We start from the raw sequence: 17,288 nt of genomic DNA on the forward strand, positions 1-17,288 counted from the left end.
AGGGAAACAACAGTGAAGGACTCAAATCAACAATTTGGACCAGAAAGAAGAAATAAGCATTCAACCAGAACAGAATGAAGAAACAAGAATTCAAAAAAATGAGGAAAGGCTTAGGAACTTCTGGGACAACTTTAAACGTTCCGATGTCCAAATCATAGGGATGCTAGAAGGAGAAAGGAAGAGCAAGAAATTGAAAACATAATGAAGGAGAACTTCCCCAATCTGGCAAAGGAAATACACTTCCAAGAAGTCCAGGAAGCTAAGAGGGTCCCCAAGAAGTTGGACCCAAGGAAGCACACACCATAGTACATCATAATCACATTATACAAGATTAAAGATAAGGAGAGAATCTTAAAAGCTGTAAGAGAAAAGGAGACAATTACGTACAAAGGAGTTCCCATGAGACTGTCAGTTGGTTTCTCAAAGGAAAATTTGCAGGCAAAGGAATACTTCTTTGGCTGGAAAGAAGTATTCCAAGTTGTTAAAGGCAAGGACCTACATCTAAGATAACTCTATCTAGCAAACCTATCACTTCCGGACAGATAAAGTGCTTCCCAGATAAGGTCAAGTTAAAGAAGTTCATCATCACCAAGCTCTTATATGAAATGTTAAAGGGACTTATCTAAGAAAAGGAAGATCAAAAATATGAACAGTAAAATGACAACAAACTTAAAACTTATCAACAACCAAACATAAAAAGCAAAATAAAAATGAACTAAGCAAATGTCAACTAAGACAAGAACAGAACCACAGAAATGGAGATCACAGGGAGGGGGTGGGAGGAGAATGGGAGGAAAGGTACAGGGAATAGGAAGCATAGGTACAAAATAGATGGGAAGGTTAAGAATAGCATAGGAAATGGAGAAGCCAAAGAATGTTTCTGTACAATGCATAGACATGAACTAAGGGTGGGGAATGCTGGTGGGAGGGGAGGTACAGGTTTGAAGGGAATAAAAGGGAGCAAAAAAAAATGAGACAACTGTAATAGCATAATCAATAAAATACACTTAAAAAAAGGAAAAGCCACTCTAATACAAACTAAAGGTATTATTATGACATTCAACAATTAAAGGAAAACCTACTTAATTCAGCTGTCCAAGAACTGTTGCCTGGCTAACAGATCTCAAGATACAGTTGCCAGCCCTGCTCTCCACAATTTTGCTCTCTACGGTTTTGGTTACCCATAGTCAACTGCAGTCCAGAAATATTAAGTGGAAAATTCCATAAATAGTTCATAAGCTTTAAATTACATGCTGTTCTGAGTTGCTTGATGAAATCCTGCCCAGGATGTGAATCATCCGTTTGTACAACCTATTCACACTTTATACACTACTTACCCACCTGTTTAGTCACTTAGTAGCCATCTCAGCTATCAGATTAACTGCTGTATTGCAATGCTTGTGGTCAAGTATATATAGGGTTCGGTACTATCCGTGGTATCAGGTGTCCACTGGGAATCATAGAACTTATCCCTCACAGATAAAAGGGAACTACTATATAAAAGAAATCCTGTCTTTTCTCAAAGTAGAGACTTGTTTATTTTTTCTCATCTGGAAATAAAACCTATGGTGTTTCACAAATGCAAGTAAACCCCATAGTTTTTAATGTTAACCAATTCTGTTAAGACTGACTTTGTATTAGAAAGTATTTTTCCACTTGGAAAAAAAATGGAAAAGTTTGCAACATGTAAGTGAGGAATTTCATGATACATATTGTTATAATTCGGGGTTTCTGGAACGTTACAGTATGAAAAGAATATAAGGAATTAGGACTGCTTTAACAGATGTTTCATAGACATGATGGTTATCTAAGTCGAACTTGCCCTGTAGCCCGCTTCAGTTTGTTTCCTCACTTCTGTTTTGATGTGCACCAAAACAAAAGACTCAACAAAATGTGGAATGCAAGCAATAGAAACCTCATGACTGAAATATCTTTCAAATTTACACTGAAACTTTTTAAAGTCTATAGGAAGGAAAACTGAAAAGGAATGGACATTATGAGATGCCTACTATGGGCAGGTTAATGTTCCAAAGATAAAGATAACTGAAATTGATATGAAATATAAATTCCCATTTGGAGAAAAAGACTGGTATGCAGTTATGCTAATCAGATTTATATTTTTGCGAAATCATTTGAGCATTGAAAAAAGTGAATTACAGGTGAAGCAACTAAAATCGTTAAGAGGTTAACTTATTGTAGTAGGAATAGAAGTGGAAGAAAGGGGACAGGTTTAGGAAATGTTAAGAAGGTAGAACCCAAGCATTTAATGGATGAATGTAAAACTGAAGAGCGAAAGAAATATCAACAGTGAGTTAAATTTTCATAGTGTCGGCAACCTAGAAGAAGAAAAATGAATGTTGGGGTGGCCAAGACTGTGCTAGAGATGTTGAGCTTGCTCTTTCGGGTACATAGACATCCAAAAGGAAGTTGAAGCAATAGATTGAGAACATAAGAGAGAGGTTGAGTCCAAAATTACATATATATGTGTATATCTTTGGCATATATGTGATAGTTGAATATGTGAGTGATATTTCTTAGGGAGAGAGTATACAGGGAAGTGGCAGAGGATTGAATCTTTGAGAAGGAACAACACTTAAGGGATTGGAAAATGAAGAAGATTCTGGGAAAAATACATCAAGGAAGTAGACAAAATAGTTGGAGAACAATCAAAAGAATATGCTATAAAAGCCGAAGTAAGGAAGACTTTTCAAGAAAGGAGTGATCCTGATTAAACTTAATGTACTAATAATCATTTCACAAAAATGCATATATCAGGTCGTTGTATTGTATACCCTAAATATATATATATATAAACTATTTTTTCATCTTGATAATCTGTTTAACCAAGTTAAAATGGCATAAGGTAAAATACCAATTTGAAATAGTAAAGTTTAAACAAATAAATAAATTAGAATAACAAAACTAATCAGTCTGAAAAGTACTTTAAAATAATTGCCAAAATCATTTAAGGAAAAAAAAAAAACAGGAAAATGCAAATGAGAAATCTGTATACTACAAAGGTAGAGGGAATTTATTTGAGTTATGAAGTAGTACAATATAAACACAAACCTTTAAAAATTTTCATTTATGAATTCTCATAATCCTCATACCACAACCTTATAAAGACATTGCAAAAGAAAATTAAACCAGTTACACTTATGAATATAAATGTAAAGTTTAAATATTAACAGCTAAAATTGATTCAGATATTTTTTGAGAGCCTGCATCTGGTGTTATTGTAATTGGTGTTGGTAATACAGTATCTGCCTTTGTGAATTATATCTCAAGTGAGAAGGAGGGCCTGAAAACATTAACTTTCATGTCATTTTTGTAGTGTAAATACATCATTGTGGATTCTCATAATTACCTATCTAAAATAAGCACAGTTTTTTTCCTGAAAGAAGTGGTGGCTGAGCTGAGTTGTAAACAACACGTAGGAATTGGCCAGTGGATTACACAGAAGGATACACACACCACTGATGGTCCAGAGATCAAAGAGCATAGCATGTTAATGACTCACCATGAGTATAAGTAGTATGACAGAGAAGCTTGGACTAATTATGAAGGGGCTTATTACTTCTTGCTTACCTGCTGAATTTTTATTCTATAGGTGGTGGGGACCATTGTAAAGTTTTCTATCAGTGTTGCTATATTGAAGAGTAGAGACACAATAAAGACACCTCATAGTAACCTAAATGGTAAAGACTGAAACTAAGGCTATTGTAGCGAAGATGAAAAGAGATTTAAAGATTGAAACAACCTAATTTAGTGGTTTATTTGGATATAAAGTTTAAGGAAGAGAAGAATTTAAAATGTTTCGGTGTCCAGCTTTGGTACATGGTGTGGAAAAATTATTCATGACACTTGTCAAAGATGGTAAGGCAGACTTTATTCAAGTGGTACTATTACAATGGGGTTTTTGTAGAAGGCAAGAGAGATTGGACTCAACTTCAAATAACAATAAAGAGAAGTGAGAACTTATAGCCAAAGAGCAAGGGAGAGTTCAGTGGATTGAAAATTACTGAGGGGAATCTCAGGATTAAGGGGGATTCTGGCTAAACCGACCTAAATAGAGTTCTTAGTGAAGGAAAGAACATTAAGGGGCTGGAAGACGAGGACTAGATCAGATACTAAAGATGGTGGGATTCTGGTTAAAATAACTAATTGGGGGTTTTGCTAACATTAGACAATATAGAGACAAATGTGAAGCCCAAAAGTCACCCTAGTTGAGAAGAAAGTTCAGAGTATAAATAGTTTGGTCAAGGAGAGAATCTTTGTCAGTGGTGATGTTCTAGAACCTAGATAAAGAATACAAGAGGAGGTTATGGAAGAGAGAATTTCAGGATGGGATATGCTGAGTTTTAGATTTCTGGGACACTAAAGTGGAGAATGTCCAATAGGCAGTTGGAGTTTGGAGATCTATAGATACAGATATTTCTTAGTGTATAGCTACTTAAGCCAGGAGATCTCCCAGTGTGAGAATGAAAGAGAGTGCTCTCCCAAGTGAGTGAGAATGTAGCCAAGATCAGAATCCTGAAAAAACACCCATGTCCAAAGCACAAGCAGAGAAAGAGAAACTTATGAGGAAGAATTAGAAGGACCTCCCAAAACTTAAAGAGAAAACCAGGAATTTACATGGTCTTAAAAACCAAGGAAGGGGATTTTAGAAAGGAGTAATCAGATGTCAAATAAGATTAACTCTGAAAGTTGCTCATGACTTTAGCCATTAAGATGGTTACTAGTGACATTTGCAAAAGCATAGGAGCCAGAGAGCATATTACTGTGCATCGAATCTTAAATGGTACAAGATGGAATATACTATACTATGAATAAGCTACTCTTTGTGGACTACTACAGATTAAACTATAGTAAATGTTTCTGTCTAAGGAAAGGAGATGAAACAATAGAAAGTGGTACGTGGGGAAGGTTTCTGATTTTTGAGGTTTTGTTTTTGGGGTTTTATAGGAAAAGGGGTTTCATTAAAAAGATAAGAAGGGGGTTCAAGGGCAAGAGGGTAGTTTAAAAAAAAATAAGAGCAAAAGAGATTAACTGATATGAATGTAGTTCATGAAGGAAGGTGAAAGCATAGGATCCAGAGAAGAGCTGGAAGGTTAATTTTTTTCATTGGGAAAATAGGTGTCCTGTATTCTGAAACTGAAAGGAAGAAGGAAAGGTCTCATACAAGTATCTCGGTTGGTTGGAAGCAAGAAGTGCTAGAATTCCAGTCTTTTTTCTTTTTTTAAGATTTTATGTATTTATTTTTAGACAGGGGAAGGGAAGGAGAAAGAGGGAGAGAAACATCAAGGTGTGGTTGCCTCTCACATGCCCTACACTGTGGAACCTGGCTTTACAACCCAGGCATCTGCCCTGACTTGGAATGGAACCAGTGACCCTTTGCTTCACAGTCCAGTGCTCAGTCCACTGAGCCATACCAGCCAGGGCTTTTCTGACTTCTTTTTTTCATAAGCAACTTTGTATCTCTTTGTTGAATAAAAGAAAGAAACAAGAAAGAAAGACTAGAGGAAGTATGCCAAATATTAGTAATGATTATTTTTGGTTGCAAAATTATCATTAATGATTATTATTCTTTAATTTTTCCTGTTTACCACAGTGGAAATGTGTATTTTCATAAATGGGTAGGGGAATGTTTAATTAATGGATGAATAAAGCTTTAATAAAGCTGACATGGAAAATAAAAGCTCCTCAAAGATAAGTGAACATGATTTTGACCAGTCATGAGGACCCGGTGGAGGTTCTGATTTTTAGGTGCCCATTGGTCTTACGGTAGATGAATTTCATGAAACAATTAGCTTAACTTAGTAATTACTTTAGAAGTAAAATATCTTTAGAGTGGAAGCAAAGTTTATAACTTCAGTAACTCTGGTCTTTAACATAATTGAAAAGGTGGGTGGTATACAAAATGTCCTTTGAGTTAGAACATCTAGGTTTTAGTTCTGGGTATATGCTAGTTGCATGATCCTGGAGTAAATAGCATTTTTTCCAGCCCACTCTTCTCACTTGTAAAATAGCAGGTCCCTTACTAGGGACTTTTGATGACTGAATGAGACATATATGCGTTTCTTTAACAAGTGTAACAAGTCCTTTAACCATCCTATCTTTTGCAAGTAACAATACCTTCACTAAATTTTCCCCAAAACATATATAATTTTTAAAATTTTTGTCTATATGTAAAATCGTCCTTTTAAAGAAAGATACTAGTTTATACCTTTTACTATTTTCTGTTTACTATGGGAAATAGTTTCCTCTTGATCTAGCTAAAAAATATTCTGTATTATCAATATTGTCTGGTGTCAGCACTATCAACACGAAATGAGCTTTAGAAACACCTTTTCTTTGATTTTAGTTTTAACATCTTAAAGCACAAGATTAAATTTGGTTACTCTTTGGAAGAATGTATTGACTATAACCAATTAGGAAATGTTACCCAATAAAATTCATATGAATAGTTTTCTTTACTATCCCAGAAAGTGAACATAAATGGGAAGCTAGGGAACTAAAGGAGATAAAGTCTAAGGAAACCAGAGAGCAAAAATAATTTATATTTATTAATACATTAATATTAAAACAGTATATAATATTTATATAATGTACATGAGAGCTTAAAGGCATTCCCACAGCTACTAGTGGAAAAACATGATGGTATCCTTATTTTACTGAGAATTAAGCCACACTTTAAATTCCTAACTAATGACCTACTCTACCACTCTGCATTTAAACATTAATTACAAGTTTTCTTGAAAATAACTCCTATTTAGGGAATAATAAATTTTTAAGACAAATAATAAGTAAGTGTCCAAAAGAACTAGAAGAAATAACATGGTTTATTTAGTTGTTAATATAAAAGTTAAATAACTAATTAAATTTTTTGATGTATGGTTATGATTTCTCACCCAAAGTTTTATTTCCCAAGTTAAATACAATGATAACGGAAAGTAGGAGAAGTGTAAGAAGTCTGAAAGAAGAAATTCAAAAGCTGGATGATCTTTACCAACAAAAGGTTAAGGTAAGAACGTTGTCACAGTTTATATAGGTTAGCCAAAGCTGTGTCTTGATTGATTGACTTGGTATTAGTTCTGACAGCAAACTGAAATATTTAAGCTATATCCTGCAACTTGTGTTTTAGTTTTGTCTTCCAGAATTTACTGTGTGGAGCTTTTTTATTTTTTTTAAATGACTGTCTGGACTCCAGCTGTTTCATCACAGAATATGTTTACTCTTTCACTAATTTTTTATGCCTGCATATGTGATTTAGTATCCTTATGTTTTAACCATAATTTCTTCTACCTTTTTATGGAGACTTAGTCTTAAGTACTTCTAAAGTTTATACCCCAATAAGACCTTTTGTATGTAATTGCATAAAAGTGTCATTACAAACTGACTATCCTGGCCAAATTCTAAAGGTCATTTAACATGAAATCTAGAATATGGGTAAAATAATAAGATTCATTCCCCACCAACTCTCTTTCTGGCCAGCATTTACTTAGGGTAGTACTCAGATGACTCTGTTCATTACCACTTATGCAGTTTATGTGAAAATTTTAACCACCAATACTTTTTACTTAGTTACACCAACAAGGTATCAGGAATTGAAACTTTTCTCTTGACCTATATGACATATACATTTTATAAGCAGTGTGAAATCTGTAGAAAATACACCACAATAATGTGATCTACATGTGAAATATGAGGCATTTGATAATTATTTTTGTTTTTTCATATGTTCTCTATGACAACACTTGAATTTTTTCTTTAAAGCACTTAAGTGAAAGTAAAAGACTTTTTTATATTTCATCTTGCAAAATCTAAGAATTGATGAATTTAGGCTACTTTGGCTGTTCATAATTAATATATGTGTAAAATAATGGTTGTGTGAAAGTTACCCACATTTTGACTTATTAAAAAGTATCTTTAATGTCATGGAAAAATTTAAATCGGAGTATCATAAAATTTCTTTCAGTACAAACTTGAAAACACTGCTGAATGTATTTTAAACAGGTCTGTTGAGAAGGTCACATTTATGTTTATAGTATAAGATTCCCAAAAGAGTATTTTAATTTAATATGTCCTACAAGTAAAGTAGTAAGCATCGTGAGAATACAAATGATGATGCAAACTGATTTTTTCAAATGCTTACATAAATTTTTTTAAATCCACCTGAAGTATATAGGAGGTGAATATCAAAATATATAACCATGACTCTATTCTGATAGGAAGCTGAAGAAGAGGACAATAAATGTGCCAGTGAGCTGGAGTCCTTGGAGAAGCACAAGCACATGCTGGAGAGTGCTGTTAACGAGGGCCTCAGTGAAGCTATGAATGAATTAGATTCTATTCAGCGGGAGTAAGTTCATCTCACCAAGATTTATAATGTTTATTTTCAGTTTATTTGACATTCTGTAGAGCTAGATCTATGTTTATTTGCTTTAATATGTATTGTAGAGCTCTTTGGTTGTTGAGGGAGTGGTGAATAGAACTTAAACAGAATAGCTTGTAACATGAAGATACTTTCCCCAGACAAATACATTCTGCTGGTATACATATATATACACAAATACATATAGCTATACATATGTCTACATATGTATATATGTAGACAAATACATTCTGCTGCTGTTACAGCTATTGCCCCTTCATTTTTTTAGATGTAATTAGTAAATGGGTTTTTAATCCCTGAAAACAACGTAAAATTTTAAATCAATTCAAATAACTTTGGCTATTTGTTAGCAAATTTTAGTAAAGTCTCACTAAGCTTTAATCAACTCCACTAAGCTCATATTTTTAAGATATACTTCTTAGAAATTAGGTGTATATAAACTATAATTTTACTATAGATTACAGAGTTAGTCTGCTATAACAGAACATGTGTCTTCATAATATTCACTCCACAATTGTAACCAAGTAAACAGTCCTGTCCATGTGGCACCTTGGTGAATGACCCAACAATTAACTCTGGAAGGAACAGGTTTTTATTTACAATATTCCGACCTTGCAAGCACTCAGAGTACGAATGCTTGGAGCCCTTCTTTCTCACGAGACCCAACACTTCCATTGTTTCCCAAAAGGCTATAAGCCAAAAGCTCAAAAAGTTCCCCTTTCTAATTTTAAGCTAGCTGTGCAGTCTCACAGCAGCTTTTTTCTTCAGTATCTGGGGTATGTTGTCATTAGCCTCCACGTTATAGTCCAAGGAATACATATGCCATGGTGCACTGGATTATGGTGGAGTCCAGGAAAGGCACAAGTTTCAAGAGTCCAGATAGAGTCTGGGTGTGCAAGGCAGCAGGTCAGTGTTTCGCAAGGCAGGATCCTTGGTGGCTTTGGAATTTGCTGGAGCAGGCATGCTTAAAGCAGCATGCCAGCTTTCTTAGTAGCCCATGGTGGCCAGCTTCTACAGCCTGCACGGCTCCTATCTTATTACTGGCAGCATGGTTGTACCCTTACTGTAAGCTTTTTGTTTTTCTCATGGCTCCTCTTTCTGTATTTGCAGCATGGCTTCTTTACACTCCTTCATCATGGCTTTCCTTGTGACTCCTCACCCTTAGTTTTAAATCCTGACCCAGAGCCTTCTGCATGACCTTATTTTTTACTTTTCCCACAATGAGCTACATTTGCCATCTTCCCTGTATAGTTTACATTCTTCCCGCTGCCATTCCCAGTCAGGGCAAGAGTGACTTAGTCATCCAGAAAGACTACCCCTCTGGCTATACCATGAGTAAGGATATATCCTGAAAGTCATGCTCACCTTGCCCTGAGGCAGTAGCACAGCTATTATTTTGCCTCTTATGAAAAATATCATCTGCTCCCCTCATCCCCCAACCAAGAGCTATGGGGGCTTTGGGGAACCATCAGTCTACACAGTCTACACTTTGTTTCAATTCCCGCCCTTTCTTACTTTGGGGACTATATATATATATATATATATATATATTTGGCTTCCGTATATATCATTTTAATATTCTAATATTTATCTTTACATTATAAATAAATATTTGTATTTTTCTTTAACATGACTTCTCTTTTTGCATTCTATAATTTAATTTTTGTCCATAGCTCATCGACCTCTTTCTCTTTTGGAACAGAGGGTTTAAAATGGTACCTGATTCTTTTTTTTTTTAATATATTTTGTTGATTATGCTATTACAATTGTCTCATCCCCCCCTTCATTCCCCACCACCCTGCATACCTTCTCCCAGCCACATTCCCCCCTTTTAGTTCATGTCCATGTGTCATAAGTTCTTTAGCTTCTACATTTCCCATACTATTCTTGCCCCCCCCCTGTCTATTTTCTACCTACCGTCTATGCTACTTATTCTTTGTACCTTTTCCCCCTCTCCTCCTCCCACTTCCCTGTTGCTAATCCTCTATGTGATCTCCATTTCTGTGATTCTGTTCCTGTTCTAGTTGTTTGCTTAGTTTGCTTTTGTTTTTGTTTTGGGTGTGGTTGTTAACAACTGTGAGTTTGCTGTCATTTTACTATACATGTTTTTTATCTTCTTTTTCTTAGATAAGTCCCTTTAACATTTCATATAATAAGAGCTTGGTGATGATGAACTCCTTTAACTTGACCTTATCTGAGAAGCATTTTATCTGCCCTTCCATCTAAATTGAAGCTTTGCTGGAGCAATCTTGGATGTAGGTCCTTGCCTTTCATGACTTGGAATACTTCCTTCCAGCCCCTTCTTGCCTGCAAGGTCTGTTTTGAGAAATCAGCTGAGAGTCTGATGGGACTCTTTTGTAGGTTACTGTCTCCTTATCTCTTGCTGCTTCTAGGATTCTCTCCTTAATTTTAATCTTGGATAATGTAATTATGATGTGCCTTGGTATGTACCTCCTTGGATCCAACTTCTTTGGGAATCTTTGAGCTTCCTGGACTTCCTGGAAATCTATTTCCTTTGCCAGATTGGGGGAGTTCTCCTTTATTATTTGTTCAAATAAGTTTTCTACTTGTTGCTCTTCCTCCTCCCCTTCTGGTACCCTATAATTCGGATGTTGGAATATTTAAAGATGTCTTGGATATTCCTAGGCCTCTTCTCATTTTTTTGAATTCTTATTTCTTCATTCTTTTCTGTTTGATTTTTCTTTCTTCTTTCTGGTCCACTCCATTGATTTGAGTCCCAGTTTCCTTCCCATCACATCCTATTGGTTCCCTGTACATTTTCCTTCATTTCACTTAGCATAGCCTTCATTTTTTCATCTAATTGTGACCAAATTCAACCAATTCTGTGAGCATCCTGATCACCAGTGCTTTGAACTGTGCATCTGATAGGTTGGCTACCTCTTCGTCGCTTGATTGTGTTTTTTCTGGAGCTTTGATCTGTTGTTCCATTTGGGCTTTTTTTTTTTTTTGTCTTGTCATGCCTGTTATGTATGAGGGGCGGAGCCTTAGGTGTTCACCAGGGCAAGACAGCTCAGTTACTGGGTTGTGGCGCTGAATGTGGGGACGGAGTCCAAGAGGGAACAATGGCACTTGCTCTTCTCTCTGTCGGATTTCAGTCCCTTCTGCCTTTCCCCCAAAGCAAACTGGGCCTTTCTGGTGCTGATTCCCATGTGAGTGGGCTTGTGTATGTTCTAAGAACCTGTGGGTCTCTTCAGTGAACTCTCATGTGATGCTGGGTGTCTCTCCCAACACCTCAACTCCCACAGGTGTTTTTAGCCGGTGTTTCAAGGCCTTATTTCCCCGCACTGGGGCCCTGGGTTGCATGGTCTGTCTCGCTCCCCAGTTTCGCCTGGTTTATCTGCTCACGAATGTGGGACCATCTGGTCAGCCAGCCGCCTTGCACGCCATGCCCCACTTCACAATCGCCGCCTTGCTGGGTCTGCCGGTTGCCACCTGGGCGCCCAGGGTCTTCCCGCTGAGGTCTTGCATGCCTGGGGTTAGATGCTGCCTTGCATGCCAGGTGCTACCACTTTTTTTGCCACAACCCCTCTCCGCCTGGCCGCCGACTCCACCCCTCCTACTGGTCTGGATGAATGTGTCTATTTTAACTCCTTGGTTGTTGGACTTCTATACAGTTCAATTTTCTGTCAGTTCTGGTTGTTACTTTGTTTCTAAATGGTTGTCCTTATTTTGGTTGTGGGAGGAGGCACAGTGTGTCTACCTACGCCTCCATCTTGGGCGGAAGTGGGTCTTTATAATCTTATAAAGGACAATGGATGAAGGTCTTAAATTTTCGGAGTTACCTTCTGCTGGCCATAGCCATTGTTCTACTACCTATGCCTGAGTTCAGTAGTTCCTAACAAAGTAAGCATGTGAAGCAGAGCAGAGGATGGCCTTGGGGGGGGGGGGGGGGCCTTGCAGAGTTGAGGTCACTTGGCTGTCCCCAGGCAGTGGTGTGTTTGGTGTCCAAGGGCTGGCACGTTTGGACATGTTGGCATTGTCATATTCTGGAGACAGGAAGGTTAGAAAGCACAGTTGAAACCCTGCGTCAAAGGCAGGGACCAATTCTTTTCAATGTCCCACATTAGGAAAAGAGTGGCTTTTTTTGGAAAAGGAAACCAGTTTTAAAGTGAAGCCCACAGACTGCACCAATATTTCACCAACCAACCACTTAGTTCAATCAAACTGTTGAGTCTTAGGAGGTGGAGCTGCAGGTGGGCTTCTTAAGTGAGTTCTATATTGCAACTGATTACTTAGGTAATGAGATCATAGGCTTATTACGCCTTACGAAAACAGAAGGAAGAACACACATGTTAATTTATACAATTTGCAGTCACGAACCAGTTTTTTGAGACTGCGAGTCTTTTGGGAAGACATTTAATTGCAAGGCCCTTAATAGCATGACATTTAACAGTGGCAAATTGACAAATAAATTGAGCATTTTTGATGATGTCAAAAACCCAATTTTAACTTTCAAATGAAAAACTTTGAAGACAGCTGCACTGTCCAACACTGAGCTTTTTGATTTTTTTGAATTATTATTTTTCTTCCTAAGATTGCCCTTATTATCATTAAAGGGACTGCATTAATTCCAGTTTTAATATTTCCTGTTCTTTTGTATAAACACACCAAGAGCAGCAATTGGTTACATATGACTTTTAAGTCTGCTTTGCTGGAATTTACACAGGGAACCTTTAGATTGACTTTTTAGTCCACCCTTCAGGGCACAGAAGTTGAGCCACATATCTGCCATTTGGCCTTGCCTCTACCACTTGCTTTTTTCAAGTCCTTAAGTCTTCCATTGTGCCTTAAGGTTTCTTCTAGCCATTTTTTCAGAAAAGTGACCTTTGACCTTCATTTCTTTCCTGGAAAGACTTCCAGGGACCACACAACCAGTCAAGGTGGTATTAGACTTTTTCTTGTTGGCTTTTAAAAGCTTCAAAGTCAATTACAGTTCCTTGGGGGTTTCCCCCCCCCCCCAGAATACATCCTGAAAGTCACACACACCTTGCCAGGAGGCAGTAGCACAGCTATTATTTTGCCTTTGTTATGAAAATATCTCAAGCCATATCATCTGTTCCCCCCACCCCCCAACCAAGGGCTATGGGAGCTTTGGAGGCCTCTCAGTCTACACCCTGTTTCACTATGAAAAAACATCTGCAATAAAAACTACAGGGCTTATGGGAAAATTATGATCGGGGCCCAACTTTCCAAAACTTTGTCAGTTACACATAAACAAAGACTGGAACCTATGAAAATGTTAGCACAATTGTAAACATGTTAAATATTTTTAAGAAATACCTAAATACCACAAGAAGTAGTATACTCTACCTTAAAAAGACCTAAATTTTATATGGGGAAGTGGGCATTCAAAGGGTTGCACCCTGTGAATTAACGGGAAGAGGTAGAAGGAGGGTTATCTGAAACTAAATAGAAAATTGTAGCATCAGATATGGATGCATGTGGCTCATCACATATTTAATGAACTGTAGGAGCTAGTGCTCCTGTCAGGTGTGTGCTTGTATGTTTTGTGTTTTATATATTTCTTTGCATTTGGATTCAGCTGAGTGCAGTGCTCTGCATTCACGTAATGTTTCTCAAGAAGGAAATTGGTATAAGCAAATGCAAAATTTGCATTATGCTCTAATTGCTACGTAATATATCCAATTGTAACAAATACATGTTTCCAACAAGCACTATAGCAGAAGTAACTGGACGCTGTTACTTTTTTTTAGAAGTTCTTTACTATCAAATTATACAGTCAAGTTTTCTCTTTTTGTTTCCCTTATTAAAACTTACATAGGAAACATTTTAGACACAGTGCCATAAATGTAACTAAAAATAGTGACATTCCTTATAGACATTTTTTTGCCTTTGCGTGTATATAATTCTCTGGTTCAACCTGTATAAAGTCAGTATGTTTATTAGCTAATTTACAGGTTCTCTAAGTGTCAAGTGACCTCCAAATAACTTTTAAAAATCTTACTCTAATGTTGGAAGTATTACCCTTAAGAAAATCAGATCACAACTGTAATAGCATAATCAATAAAATATATTTTTCAAAAAAAAGAAAATCACAGATCTTCATTTTCTTATTTGTAGCCTAGCGATAGAAAATTTGGTTGAAGGGGTTTTTTGGCCTGCAGTTTTTGTTTTGAATTTGAATTTGAATTTGAATGCCATCGAACAAGACTCCTGCTCTCCCATTCAAGTGTATTTCATTTCTCACCCCAAAACACATTCGTAAAGAGAAATTTTTACTATAAATGATATTATGCATGATAATCGTAGAAAAAGATTAGATCAAGAAGTTTATAATCCTTTGGAGACTCAGGTAAGACCATTTGCTTCCAAGCTTTGTATGTTAAAGAATGAAGTTTTGCTGTTTTGTTGCTTACAAAGGATATTTGAAAAAGTTTTTATTTCTGTTTAGTGATTGAAAGCTACACCTTTGTGAATTAATCATACATATAACACGCAGCACATATCCCCATCACAGCCTGGTTTTGTTGATATGAAAAGGGGAAGTGAACTAACTAGAAGGGGTATACTAAATTTTTTCACTAGGCAACTCAAACAAGAGTTTTTATCCTACAGATACCAACTAGTCGTACAGACCACAACTGAAGAAAGACGAAAAGTGGGAAATAATTTGCAGTGTCTTTTAGAGATGGTTGCTACCCACGTAGGGTCTGTGGAGGTAAGTGTATGAAGGTCTTTTCTACATTCTAAGAAAGTTTTTAAAGTTTTTATATATGTCTCTTTTGTTTCTACAAAAAAATTAATGATAAGCTTTATTTCTATGGGAATTATGATCTAGTGTAAATTTATCAAAAGAATCCTGTCTAGCAGTGGTGTGAGGGGACACTTGCGCATCTTATAAGTAACCTGTTCTGTTCACATAAACCACAATGATTATTGCATCAACATCATAGAATGTGGTGCCAAACTTCATTCTACGCACTGTAAACATTTTAGTACATTTAAGATTTCATTCAGATGAAAGTACATGTTATGACGACCACTTTTCCATTATGTTAATTTCATATAAACATAGAATCAAGTATTTCTGAAACATAATGTTTACCTCATCCTCACCTTTCACATAAATTGAAAGTTTAACAATAAAACTTTTCCTCCAACCATCTGTACAGAACACAAAAGCTAAGGTAATTGCTATACTCCACAATTCCTAGGTAATTTATCAGGTAATATATTTCCAGTTGGGAATGGTTTAAGAAAAGAAGGTTCATTACGTTACATTAATAGACTTCCGTATATTGAGAGCAGAGCATATGATATCCTACTTTTCCTCATCTCTCCTGAATGACATTGATCAGCTGCTTTCTTGTTTGCCAGTGCTCTTCACTGCTTACTAGTTAAAATTAAGAAAAGCATCCTACATACATCAGAAAACCAGGATTCTACCCATTCTCCTAATTTAGCAATTTAGTGGCTCTATAACCTTTAATGAATCCTTTTTCAGCCACAGACCAGAAAATGATTTGAGCAATTGATTACTTTCTCCTTCTCCCATGTATGCTGTGTAATAGTTCTAGTCTACTGTTGGTTTTTAAGAGAAATATTCATTCATAATACACTATTGTTGGCTTAGATTGAGAAAGTCTGCTTGTGTGTATCATTTGACTTCTTTTGGTCTGTCTTCTGTAAAAATGAAAGGATTATACTAAATAATTGCCAATATTCTTTGTACCTCTATTGTAGATAACTATTAGTCTGACCTTAGTGTTGTTAAGCTAGTAGTGATTTATCACTATGGATTTATGTGAAAGGTACCCACAACTATTAAAGTTTCAATCAGTTAACACAAAATTATATTTGAAATTCTAATGATAGATTATTACTTTTTAATTACTCTATAGTTTAATGTTGTTAAGAAGATCAGACTGAGTTCATTTCCTGAGTACCTACTTTGCACTATGCAAAATTCACAATTAGCCAGTAAAGTATAGAAGGAGCATATAAAATTAATCAATTATCATTAAAACCTAATATGGAGAACGTTTATGAGTGATGAAATTGTACTGAAGAAAACAGGAATTTGGATCTAATGGTGTCTTCAGATGTTGTATTTCCCATGGGTCAGTGTGTTTCTTTGAGCAGTTCCTAGTGGAGCCATGATGTTGTCAGCCAGGAGACAGCAAACTACAGTCTGCAGGCCAAATTGTGCCCACAGCCTAATTTTGTGAATAAAGTTTTACTGGAACACAACCATTTCATTTCACTTTCATACTATCTTGGCTGCTTTCCCGCTACAAGACCAGGGCTCAGCAGGTGCCACAAAGACCATCTGCTGTATTCAGGCCGCAAAGCCTAAAATAAAATACTTATTCAGAAAAAGTTGCTGACTCCTATTCTGGGTTCCTACCTCCCTGAAGGGCACAGAATCTTTTTTTTTTCTTTTGTCTGTTTAGATGTTCAAAAATTATTATAAAGGTATATTAATCACCACATTGTAGTATTTATACATACAAACTAGCCTGTCTGGCAAAGAATCCAGAAACAGCTGATTGAGCATAGGCAGGAAACTGATATATGAGAGGTAGTATTGTAGAGTAGTGGAGGAAAAATGAATTATTCAATTAAATTCAACTATATTAAAATTAAGATCTCTAGGGAGTAGAAAGATAAGCAATAAAATGGTAGAATTTTTTTTAAACAACTGGTAACAGATCTAGATACATATAGTCCCTGAAAAATAAATATGAAAAGTGAGCCAAAGACTTGAAAGGGAATTTCACAAAGACCTAATGTGGCCAACAAACATATGAAAAGATATAACATTCCCACCCTCAATAAACTGGCAATAAATTAAACTTTAATAATACTACTTGCCACAAGAATTATAAAAATGAGAGTTCTCATTTATGTT

General features: G+C 36.1%; 1 protein-coding gene across 1 annotated transcript in view; it reads left to right on the top strand.

The window, feature by feature from the left end:
* NDC80 (NDC80 kinetochore complex component) overlaps positions 1 to 17,288 on the top strand; it is a 50,083-nt gene that overhangs the window by 30,556 nt on the left and 2,239 nt on the right. The window contains exons 14-16 of the mRNA XM_028524807.2: positions 6,932 to 7,024; positions 8,232 to 8,362; positions 14,993 to 15,095. Of these exons, the coding sequence (XP_028380608.1) occupies positions 6,932 to 7,024; positions 8,232 to 8,362; positions 14,993 to 15,095 (327 nt within the window). The remainder of the gene's footprint in view (positions 1 to 6,931; positions 7,025 to 8,231; positions 8,363 to 14,992; positions 15,096 to 17,288) is intronic.

This window comes from Phyllostomus discolor, chromosome 9, assembly GCF_004126475.2.
Source record: "Phyllostomus discolor isolate MPI-MPIP mPhyDis1 chromosome 9, mPhyDis1.pri.v3, whole genome shotgun sequence".
Classification (NCBI taxonomy): Eukaryota; Metazoa; Chordata; class Mammalia; order Chiroptera; family Phyllostomidae; genus Phyllostomus; species Phyllostomus discolor.